The 10,653-nt window shown below is 53.8% G+C and overlaps 2 protein-coding genes across 4 annotated transcripts in view; both read left to right on the top strand.

The window, feature by feature from the left end:
* Window positions 1-386: 386 nt before the first annotated feature.
* Window positions 387-3,849, top strand: LOC135316434 (activated RNA polymerase II transcriptional coactivator p15-like). The gene is made up of 5 exons (XM_064469835.1): window positions 387-450; window positions 560-629; window positions 864-983; window positions 1,183-1,291; window positions 3,170-3,849. Exons 2-5 carry the CDS (start codon window positions 561-563, stop codon window positions 3,247-3,249), a joined length of 378 nt encoding a protein of 125 aa, XP_064325905.1. The 5' UTR covers window positions 387-450; window position 560; the 3' UTR covers window positions 3,250-3,849.
* A 5,374-nt stretch (window positions 3,850-9,223) lies between these two features.
* Window positions 9,224-10,653, top strand: part of CELF5 (CUGBP Elav-like family member 5) — a 45,053-nt gene continuing 43,623 nt past the window's right edge. For all 3 annotated transcript variants that reach the window (XM_064469826.1, XM_064469827.1, XM_064469825.1), the window contains exon 1: window positions 9,224-9,569. In XM_064469826.1, the coding sequence (XP_064325896.1) occupies window positions 9,281-9,569 (289 nt within the window). In that variant the 5' untranslated portion in view covers window positions 9,224-9,280. The remainder of the gene's footprint in view (window positions 9,570-10,653) is intronic.

The raw sequence follows: 10,653 nt of genomic DNA, 5'->3' as shown, positions 1-10,653 counted from the left end.
AGCCAGGCCTCAGCCGGGCCGCCGGGAGGCGGCCAGGCCGCCTGCTGCTGGGGCCCTGCAGCCACGGGGCGAACCGGCGCGGTCCCGCCAACGCCGGTGTCCCCTGACGGCGGTTCGGGACTCGGCGGGGAAGGCCAGCGCCCTGCCGGGCCGGCTCCGAGGCGGGTGGGGCACGTCCCGCGCCAGCCGGCAGCCGCTCCCCGCGCGGCGCAGGCTGCCTGTGCCCCGCGCCGCGCCGCCCGCCGGGCTCCCTGCCGGGCTCGGCGCGGGGCGCGCGGACGGGGCGGGGCCGGCGGGCGGCGCGCGGCGATTGGCCGGGGGGCGGGGGCGCTGCCACGGGGGGGAAGCGCGGGGCGCCGCGGGACTGGGGGGCGGCTGCGGGGGGGCGGAGCGTGGCTCCTCGAGAGGGCCGCGGGCCGGCCGCGTGCAGCGCGCGCAGCGCCCTCTCAGGTACGAGCGGGGCCGGGAGCGCCCTCCCCGTCTCTCCTCCCCTCCCGTGGGCCCGGCGGCTCTGGCGCTCCCCCGCCGCTCCCGGGCTGACCGGCCGCTCTTCCCGTAGGATGCCGGAGGCCAAGGAGCTAGCGGGGACGAGCAGCTCGGAGAGCGGCCCGGAGGAGGACGAGGGGAAGGTACCGCCGCTCCGGGGAGAGGGTCGGGCCGCCAGCAGAGCTTCCTGGCGGGTCTTGGCCCCGACGCGCCCCTCTCGCCGCACGGCGCAGCTGGCACCTGGCGGGCGCAGCGCCCCCGGTACCGTGCACGCCTCGTTCGCGGAGCTGGTGTGCTGGGCAGGCTCAGGGGCGGCCCGAGAGAAGGGCTGTGGCTCCTCAGACCAGGCTGTTCAAAGCGGTGAACTCCCTTTTTAGAAAAGAAAGAAAGAAACATCCCCAGAGTCACAGAAAAGGCCGAAAACCCAGGCAAAACCTTCAAAGGTGACAGAAAACCCTCTGGGACGAGGCACTGAGGAGGAGGAGGGCATGTTCCAGGTAGGGAGGACAGGCAGCTGCTCTAGGAACACATCTTCTCCTTATACAGGTCTCCCCTCCGCCTCCTCGGCTTGCAGCTGAGCTGAGGGCCTGGGGTCCCTGCTCTCCCTTCGCTGGTCCTCTGGCACCAGCGGGCCCCGCGGGCCGAGGGGCAGCTTGCTGCAGGGCTGGGTTTAACGCAGGCTCTGTGTCGCCGCAGATTGGGAAGATGCGTTATGTCACAGTGTCCTGCTTCAAGGGGAAGGCCCTCGTGGACATCAGGGAGTTCTACGCTGACAAGGAGGGCAGCATGAAACCGGGGAGGAAAGGTACGACCGCGGTCCCTCGGTGGCAGCCGGGGGCCGCGCCACCTCGGCGGCCGGCTCTCCAGCTCCTGGGCGGCCCGACGGAGCCCGGAGCGCGCCGCGCTGCGGGGCTGAGCAAACCGCACGGGAGGGCTCAGTGCTTTCTGAGCCCGGGCGGCAACAGCTCAAGAAAAGCGCAAAGAATGAGTGAGCGTGAGTCTCCAGTGAGATGTGGCGCCTGGCGGGACTGCTCTGAGGAGCAGTGCAGGAAGCTGCTGTGCAGGGCTCCGGTTCCCCCGCGGATCGCCAGTCCTTCCTCTGGCTGTTGGCAGGGGCAGAGCTGCAAGGTGGAGGAGGGGAGGCTGGAAACACTGGCTCTAGTGTTACTTCCTTGTCTCCTACTGTTACCTGACAAACTTGTGTTTTGCTACTGGTGACGCCTGGGCGGAAAAGGTAGCGTTTTGCGTGTTCGCCCCTAACCTCTAAGGGTGGAGCTGTGCTTGACAGGGAGAGCCTCCCAGAAGTAAATCCATTCTTCCCTATCTAGGCGGGGACAGGAAGGTGAAGACCCTTCCAGATCCCTACCAAGACACTCTAATGCTGCTGTCTTAGGTGTTCCATATTCTTTTGGTAAGGTGTCTGATGATGTGATAGAGTGGCATAACTTCAGTAGCCTATCACAGCAGCGCTACCTGAGTAGGTGATGCAAGCAAAGGCAGCTGGAGAAGGGAATACACGTTTTTCTCCAGAGTTCCTCAACTGATGGGTCAACACTCAACTTAGGCCTTTTGCTTTGGGACTCTGACAGTGACTTGCCAGCTTGCCTTGTAGTTCACAAGCCTTGGACACTCTTCGTCTACCCTGTGTGTTATGCCCAGCAAAGATTCAATGTGGGGTTTCCTGGGGAACTTTTTAGTCCTTGCTACAGATTTTTATGTCAGGACAGATGATTACGTTTCAGCTTGGTTTGCTTCATAACCATTAAGCATGGTTTTCCTTCCAGAAATTAATTTCCTTCAGAGAAGTTACAAGTATAAATTACTCGCTTAGAGGGAACTGCATACCCTGTAATGAAAATGGGAAGGAAAGCCTTCAAGCTTTTCTGTGCCACTGGGGGCAGAGAGGGAAAGGAGCACTGTGGGCTCCTTCCAGGCTGGAAAAGCACACCCACGATATAAGACAGACGATCTGTCAGTTAAAACAGAGATCATGAAGAAATGTTTTTTCATTTAAATACTGCCTCTGCTGTTTTTCTCAAGAGTTCTTGGCCCCTGATTTTTATCTAGAGAATTTAATTAAGCTTGGGCCCTATTTCTTTAATCTGATTCTTAACAAAGCCAAAAGGAACAAGTTGACAACATCTGGCTGGAACCCACGTAGCAATTCCACTACCATGTTTGTTTTGTATGGGAGAGGGGCAGGATATCAAGACCTTATCTCTGCTGGATCTAAAAAGAAACCAGTTCTTTTCTAGTGTTTAAGCTACACTAGTGACTTCTTGTTAGCAGCAGTTATTCCAATAAAGCTAGAGTTGGTATTATTTTCTTTGGGCAGTTGAAAGGATGGTGTCCTCACTGCTGTGTGGAGTAAGGTTCTCCTAGAATTTCTTCCCAGCTCCTGTGGGTGGAAATTTTTACTATAAGAGGCTGCAGGACTCTTAGGAGATAATTTGAGCTTATATTCTCATATGGCGCTTCTGTGATAGCACTGAGTACTTCTTGATATGGATGCTGAAGTGCTGGCACAACTGCCATGCTTAGAAGGCTGCTTCTGTTTCTGGTCTGTGCCTCTGCCTCTGATTCCAGCTTTCCCTTCTATAGCTAGTCTGAAGGAGCTGATCTGGTGTGCTACTTGATGCTTACCTCTTGCCTCCTCTGAAACCTCTCCCTTTGCTGTTTCTAGGGATTGCCCTGTCTGCAGAACAGTGGAACCAGCTGAAGGAGATCATTCCTGAGATCGATGCTGCAGTCAAGAAATTATAAGATGAAGAATCTTGGATACCTTCAATCTGTTTCCTTTCTCTTAAGTGTGCTGGCAACTATGAAGTCAAGGATTCTCATCTGGAGCCTTCCTCTCACCTTGCTGGGTGGTGGTCATGCTGAAAAGACCAGAGACTCTTCTATTTTCAAGAAGTAGCTTGTTATGAGCCCCTGGAACTAGAGCCAGTGCTGTGAAGTGAGACTTCAGCACCTCTGATCTCAAGCAGACTTGAGGTCTGTGCTGGTGAGGGACGTGACCCTAGCCTGGCTTTCCAGGGCTGGATGGCTTCAGTCTACTTTGTGGAGTGCTTTAACTGCTCTGCATCTGTTACTGTCTTCCACTTGGTTGACTGTTGAGTAAGATGGTTTGTATACCTCATGTTGTCATCCTCTTGGTTTCCTCCACATGTCATTCTGGCTATTTCAAGTACTTTCTGTGTTGGTGAGGGTCACTTGGTGTTTGGGGTTTTGTTTGTTTGTTTGTTTTTGGGGTGGGGTGGTGTGAGTGAAGAAAGGGATTATTATAATTTAGCAACAGGTTTGTCTGTAGGGAGTGAATATGCACAATAAATGTGTTTGCATTATAAAAAAAAAAAAAAAGAGGCATAGTGTTTCACAGGCTGGTGCCTCAACTCTTTGTTTCAGGCACCCTTCTCTGTAGGTTGCTGTTGGATTTCCCTTTCAGGAGAAGAGTGCTCTGTAGTGTTTATTCTCATGATATGTTCCCAATAATCCTGCTATACAGAAGCACTCAGACAGTGGTCTACTCCAGGTCATGGGAAGGGCAAGCTAGAATGTGAATCATTCAAAAGAACTGGTAATTAGGAGGCCTATTAAATATAGGGGAAACCAAAGGCCTAAGGAGGAAAAAGAATATTCCTTTCCCTGTCGCAGAGAAAAATGACAAGCTATGGAAAGAGTGGAGAGAGACTATTTTATGCTTGAGTTCTAAATGAATCCCACTCTGGGATCAGCTGCAGCAGGCACAGCCTTCCTTAGCAAGACTTCTCCAGACTTTTCAACAGCTTGTGTCTTCCATCTATTTTTGGTTTTTCTCTTGCCCTGGTTTCCATAGTATCCGAATGCTTCATGCTTTTAAATATATCTGACACTTGCAACACCTTGGTAAAGTAGGAGGTACTAAGGCCCTTGCTCTATAGAGGTGCTGGAGCTGTAACAGCTTGGGGATGTGGGGTGAAGCAGCAAATCGAAACTAGGCTTTCCTAAATGCTGAATTTGTAACTGCTGGATTAACCTTTCACTAGGAGTAACAGGAGAAAAAAAATGTATCTTCATAAATCTGTCCCTTTAAAAAAATTTTGAAGGGCTCAGTGCTGTAGCTGCTTGGCTGAGGGGTGGAGATGGGTAGACTTGATGACTGAGGCATTCTCCTCTAATCCTGTGTTCAGCGATTCTCTGTTCAAGTGGCACATTTCTTTCTCTCAAGTAAGTGAGAGAGAGCATGAGGATACTAGACTGCGTCCTGAAGCCATGTTGTTCATGCTGTAAGCTTATTCCTGTGGAATATTTATAACATAATGTCCTAATACAGTGTTCAGAGACTAGAGGTAATAGGAAGATAAAGAACTTACAGAAAAGGAAGAGATGAAAGAGAAACAGATGGTGTATGTATGAACCCAAGATGCTAGGGATGCTCAGTCCTTTTATTTTGTCCCAGCCCTGGGGTACCCAGACTAAAGCACGTGACAGAAACAACCATCTCTGTGCATGATGCGTACTCCAGAAGTGTTTGGGCGGTAAAGGGAGAAGCCAGATCAAACCAGCTGAGCTTAATATCTTTGAGCTTAATATCAGCTCAATTGAATATTGCATGGTTCTAGAGCTGATCAGAGGCCTCCCCTTAATTGAGAAAGGAGGGCTGCGTGCCATTGTTTTCTGACTTGCTTTCTTTCAAGCCTTGGAAGAAACGGTTTGCAAACAACCCAAACTTTTTGACTTTTTGTGTAACAGGCAACAAAGCTTTTTTTTTTTTTTTTAATCCTCAACAGCTGCTCTTGATCAGAAAGATATCTGGGATCTTTGATGTTCATTTCCAATCTACCCACTGTTACAGGCAACTTCCGGTCATAAAATCCACAAGCCTTAAAACTTAGTTAACTTTTGGTTTGTTGCAAAGTTAAAATATCAAAAAAAACCCCAACCCTAATCTTAAATTGGTTGGGATAACATGTCCAATGGAAGGTGAATAGCAAGGTCTTGGTAACCAAGAGAGGATGAAAGCGTATAGCAAGTTGTACTCTTTTATGCAGAGAGGGTGTTTTTCTCTTAAGCTGTTGATCTGGCTGTTCTGAAGCAGTTTTCTCTGCAGAACCTTCTGCTCCAGAGCAGAAACAATCACATTACAGGAATGAACTTTTATCTTCTTGAGATACTGTATTGTTGTTTGGATGTTTTCTGCCAGGACTGTCTTAATTAGCCTTTTGGCTCTTCTGCCCGGGGAGCAGATAGGTAAGAGAAGGCAGTGTGTTTTGAAGGATCCTTGAAAGATCCTCCCCCCCCCCCGCTTTTTTTTTTTTTTTTCCCCGGGCTGTTGTGAGGATTTCCTGCCTCAAGAGCTGTCTCCTAGGTGATGTGGAAATTCAGAGCACCAGCTTGTATTTTCTCCGTTCCTTGATGCCTTTAGGAGCTGGAAGGAAAGTGCAGGCACTCCTAATGCAATGTGTATCTTGCTGTTCCTGCATCCTTTGTTTGAGCCCTTCCCAAATTTGGGCCACCGACTGGACCTCTTCACCTTTTATCTTGAGCTGCGCCTGTCTAAATCCAAACACTCCTATGCCACAAGAAGCCAGGAGAGTATAGATGTATTTTCTTTAAACACTTTGGGTTTTTTTACTAGCAAATGTCTCTCTGCAGAAGAGAAGCTTCCTGGGCATGCAATGTGGTTTTCTTTTAACAGTTCTTTTTTGAAGCAGTATCTTGGGTTTGGGCAGAATCTGTTCCTTCATCCTCTGCGAATCATGCATCTGAGCTCTGCTGTGCCCCTCCTAGCTCTCCCTTGCAGCCTCCTCAGTGACAGATGCAACATGTTTCTTCTTCATCTCCAAAGGTGACCTCTCATTTTCCTTTTTCACTCTCTCGGTGCTATGACTATCTTTTATCTACCCCTTAATCCTGTTACTGTGGTATCTAATTCCCTGTCTAGCTCTGTAAACTCTTTCCAGGTGCTGATTGACAGCTGTTCCATTTTTCATTTTCCAGCAGTATTTTCATGTCTGTTTTTCTCTGCTGCAGTCAGGGTGATTATATGTCCATTCATGGACTCTAAAAGATACTGGATGTATCTTTCCTCCTAAATAGACATTTTCTACCTGAGGCACTGGGTCCCTCGAGCTGTAACATAAGCCTAGAGCAGCCTGTGCTGCAGCAGCTGACAAGAAAAAGCACGCTGAGCATGGAAAGGTGACTGAAAACATTACTTGCTTAGCCATGATCTGTCCAAGGTGAGGTTTGCAGCTCTTGTCATCTCTTGTTTTTAAGATTACCTTATCTGTTTGCAGCTGTTAAAAATGAGAACAGCTTGACTTGTCATAGGCTTCCCAGCTGAATCATCTGTGGCTTCTGAATAGATGGAAGGACCTGGCAGTCTCTGCAAGAGATGTAAACAGAAAGTTTGACCAGTGTGGGGAGTTCTGGTTTTTCAGGGTGAATTTTAGGACTGGTACCACCCTCCAACACAAGGCAGCTCTACAGCAAGGGTCTCGAGACACCTTGCAGTGGCCTCTGGGTTCAGGCAAGGCTGCAAAAAGCTGAGGGCCTTTGTGAGACCATTTCAGTGGAAAGCCTGGATGTAAATTCCAGGCTTTTGCACCTGCTGGCCCTGAAAAAGTGTTCTGGGAGCTCCACGCACAGGTGGGGACAATAGCCAGGGCTGGAGAAAGGAGGGGGCAGAACTGTAGCTTGGAGAAGGGTTGAGATTCTCTGCTGAGCAGAAGAGGAATGAATCCACAGTGCTTTCCTACTAAGAGCCAGCACGTGCCTCTTGCTCTGCAGGGGCATCTGTCATTCTTGCCATGGCTTTACCTTGGGAGCCAGGTGGGTGCTCCACAAGCAGTGATCAGCACTCTCAGTTCCTCCTTCTGCTGCCTAGGATTAGGACCCCTCTTCTTGCCCTGATAACCCACCTCCTTTTCCCTAGCCTCTTCTGCATAGACACCAGCACTGAAACCTGCTGCAATATCTCCTGTTGCAGGGGCCTGGAGTCAGCCCTCTACCTTTCTGGGTAGAATCAAGCGTAACAGATCTGGGTAGTATTTGAGCCAGTGCTCTGGGAGGTGAGCTGTGTGAGCTAGTACGTGGGGCACTGTGGGGAGAGGGCAGGAAGGAAGACGGGCCTTCGGGAGCAGGCAAGAGGGCAGCCTGCTGAATTGGGCTGCTGTGTGGGAGCTCTGAGCTGTTGTTGCACTGGGTATGTGCACTGGACAGCAGGGTCCCCTCCTCCACTCACTGCCTCTGTCTGCAGGATCCAGGGCAAGAGTAGTGGGAGACGGCAGAAAGCTCCTAGCAGAGAGACTAAGCAAGGGGAGGAGAGGCCCGGCTGTGCCTGTACCGCAGTCCTTTGTCAAGCCTCGGGCCCAGCATGCTCAGCAGAGCTGAGCACCTGGCTCTGCCAAAGCTATCTCTGCAAACAGTCCAGCAAACACACTCCCTCCCTCCTCCCAGTGCGAGGGTGCAGAAGTCCATTCATCTTCAGGGACACTGGGGCAGGATGACAGGCTAAAATGTACGGTGCGACAACAAGAGCTGTGCATGCGGCAGGGGAAATGCCCTGTGGGATATACAGGCGGCGTGTGGTCATGGGCAGCAGTGCTGGGCTGGGCTGCGTCCCTGCAGCTGCGCTGCTGAGGGCAGCTGCTCCTTGTGGAGCATGAGCATTGGGTGTGCTGTGCCTCAGCATCACCCTGGCGTAACGGCGGTGGAGCAGAGAGATGAGACAGCCTGGGCCACCCGGACCGTGCTGTTCAGAGCGCTGACGTCCCCTGCTGCCTCAGGTCATCTGTCAGAACTGGAGAAGCTGGTGGGAGAGCATTCTGCATCCTCGCCTGAGGAGTCAGATCTGACCTGGTAGCAATAATGTCTGCTTCAACATGGATATGAGACCAGCTTCTGACTATCCGGCACACTCTGAACAGGACCTAGCTGGAAATGCCTCCACCAAGCCACAGTTAGGAGGGAGCCGAGCTTCTCAAAAGAGAGGGGGCTTTGCCTACAAGGGCCTGGGGCAGAGAGACCTGGCCAGGGTTGTAGACCTGGGGCTGCGTATCACTTTCCATCGCAGCTAAGCCCCCTCCAGGATCGGTGCTTGTGGCTGGTGGGGGAGGGCTGTGTTAGAAAATCTTCTGCTTTAAATACCTCAGTTTCTTCCAGACCCTGGTGCTGAGATACTGAGAAAAAGGGGCTAAACACTGATTTCTGATATGGATGTGGAAGGGCACTCTGCTTTGTCTTTTGTTAGCAGTACAAGAGCAAGCTCTTACTTCAGAAGATGGTCTAATGCCTAATTTCCTGACAGCTGATGACAATTTGTACTTCCGAGACAAGCACCAGGTCCTACAGATAACACCCCCCACCACTGCTGACCACCTAGGGCCTATCTGTGGGTGCTTAGAGCTTCCCCCCTTTGCTCCCAGGGCCTCAGTGTTTCTGGAACTTAGGCCCTAAAAATACGCCTTTTCTTGCCCGAGGAAGACAGGCCTTGCGTCTCCTCCTCAGCCCTCAGGGTACAGTCAAAGCCGCCTTGCCTCCCCATCCATGGCCGCAAGCGCTTTTGTGGTGGGCCCTCTCCTGGGTCCCCCCGTCCCTACGTTGCCCCTCTGTCCCCCTCTTCCCCCGCCGGACCCCCCCCGCCCCTCCCTCGGGGCGCCCCGCCTTGGCCCCGCGCCGCCGCCGGCGGGCCCGCAGGGGGCGCTGCGGAGCGGCTCTTTGTGGCGCCGCGGCGGCGGCGCTGGCGGCGGCTCCGTTCGCAGCCGCGCTGCCTCCCCCGCCCGCCCGCCCGCAGCCGCGCTGGGCGCGGGGCATGGCCAGGCTCACCGAGGGCGAGGCGAGGAGGCAGCCGCCGCCGCCGCCGCTCCCGCCAGCGCCGCAGCCGCCGCGCCCGCCGCGCCGAGCCTCCCCCATGAGCAGCAGCGGCGGCGCGGAGCCCCCCGCGCAGCCCGACAGCATGAAGGACCTGGATGCCATTAAGCTCTTCGTGGGGCAGATCCCGCGCAACCTGGAGGAGAAGGACCTCAAGCCGCTCTTCGAGCAGTTCGGCAAGATCTACGAGCTCACCGTGCTCAAGGACCGCTACACCGGCATGCACAAGGGTGAGCCCGGCCCCGCGCTGCGCGGCTCGGCCCGCTCCGCTCCCCGCGGCGCGCACAAAGGGCGGCGGGTCTCGCCGTCCCCTGCCTGCCCTCGGGTCTGCCCACGCGTGACCCACCGGGACGTGCTGCCTCTGCCCCTCCCCGGCGCCCCCTGATCTGCTGCTCGGAGACGGGTCTGCTGCGCCCCCGGCGCCCCGGGGCGGGGGTCGCCGCCGCCGCCGCCGCGCCGGAGCCCCGCGGAGCCGGGCCGTGCCCGCGCAGCGCTCCTGCCCCGGTGCCGGTAGCCCGGGGCCTGGCGCCGGTGTGCAGAGCGGCGCAGCCTGAGGCCGCTGCGGGTCGGGGCAGCCGGGTCCGGAACGGGAGCCCTCGGTGAGCGGCCAGCCGCCCTCCCGGTGGTCTCAGCCGTCCCCCCAGGCAGGGGTACGGTGCTACAGTTTCAAAATCCGCATAACAAAGAATATCGGCCGCAAATCGGCTGTTGCCCGCGGCGTTCAGGGTAGATGAGGGGCCTTCTTGATGAAAGATTGGTATAGATGAGGGGTCTGTCTTCGCTGAAATACCGTTAGCGGATGCTAAAAAGTTTGAGGAGGCTTGTTTAGCTGCACTTATTGTTGTATTGAAAAGCTGTCGCATTCAGGATGTCGGCTTCCTTCTGTGAGCAGTTCTAGCCCATCCCCAGCAGGTGTTTGGGATATTGTGATCCCCACAGCTCCAGCCATGAATGGGAATTCATGGAACCTGTTTGCTGTGAGATCTGAGAGAGTGATGGCAGCACCACTCCCTGGCACATGTAGAGCAAGCCTGCAGGGAACCTACAGTAAGTACCTTGAAAGCTGTCAGTGCTCAGCCTGGGCCTCTGCGCCCTAAAGCCGTTCTTGACGGGGTCATGTGTTGGAGTGTGCTGGAGGGAGTGTGACTTGAATTCAGTCATGATGCCTCTGGTTTCAGATTTAGGAGGAAAGGTAAGAAAAATTTTGGGTGCTGTGGCAGCTCAAACCATTCAAGGCTGAACAGAGAGGGAAGGGGACAACAGAAAAATAAGTTTATTTTCAAACAAAAGGCTAAATCTGACCCCAGCACAAAA

This window comes from Phalacrocorax carbo, chromosome 19, assembly GCF_963921805.1.
Source record: "Phalacrocorax carbo chromosome 19, bPhaCar2.1, whole genome shotgun sequence".
Classification (NCBI taxonomy): domain Eukaryota; kingdom Metazoa; phylum Chordata; class Aves; order Suliformes; family Phalacrocoracidae; genus Phalacrocorax; species Phalacrocorax carbo.
This window is presented reverse-complemented; position numbering and strand designations above follow the sequence as displayed.

What these genes read in the sequence shown, in the direction of transcription:
- LOC135316434 (XM_064469835.1), top strand. Translation starts at nt 561, where the DNA reads ATGCCGGAGGCCAAGGAGCTAGCGGGGACGAGCAGCTCGGAGAGCGGC. An exon ending in AGGAGGAGGGCATGTTCCAG is followed by an intron (nt 984 to 1,182) that starts GTAGGGAGGACA and finishes GTGTCGCCGCAG; the next exon opens with ATTGGGAAGATGCGTTATGT. An exon ending in CATGAAACCGGGGAGGAAAG is followed by an intron (nt 1,292 to 3,169) that starts GTACGACCGCGG and finishes TGCTGTTTCTAG; the next exon opens with GGATTGCCCTGTCTGCAGAA.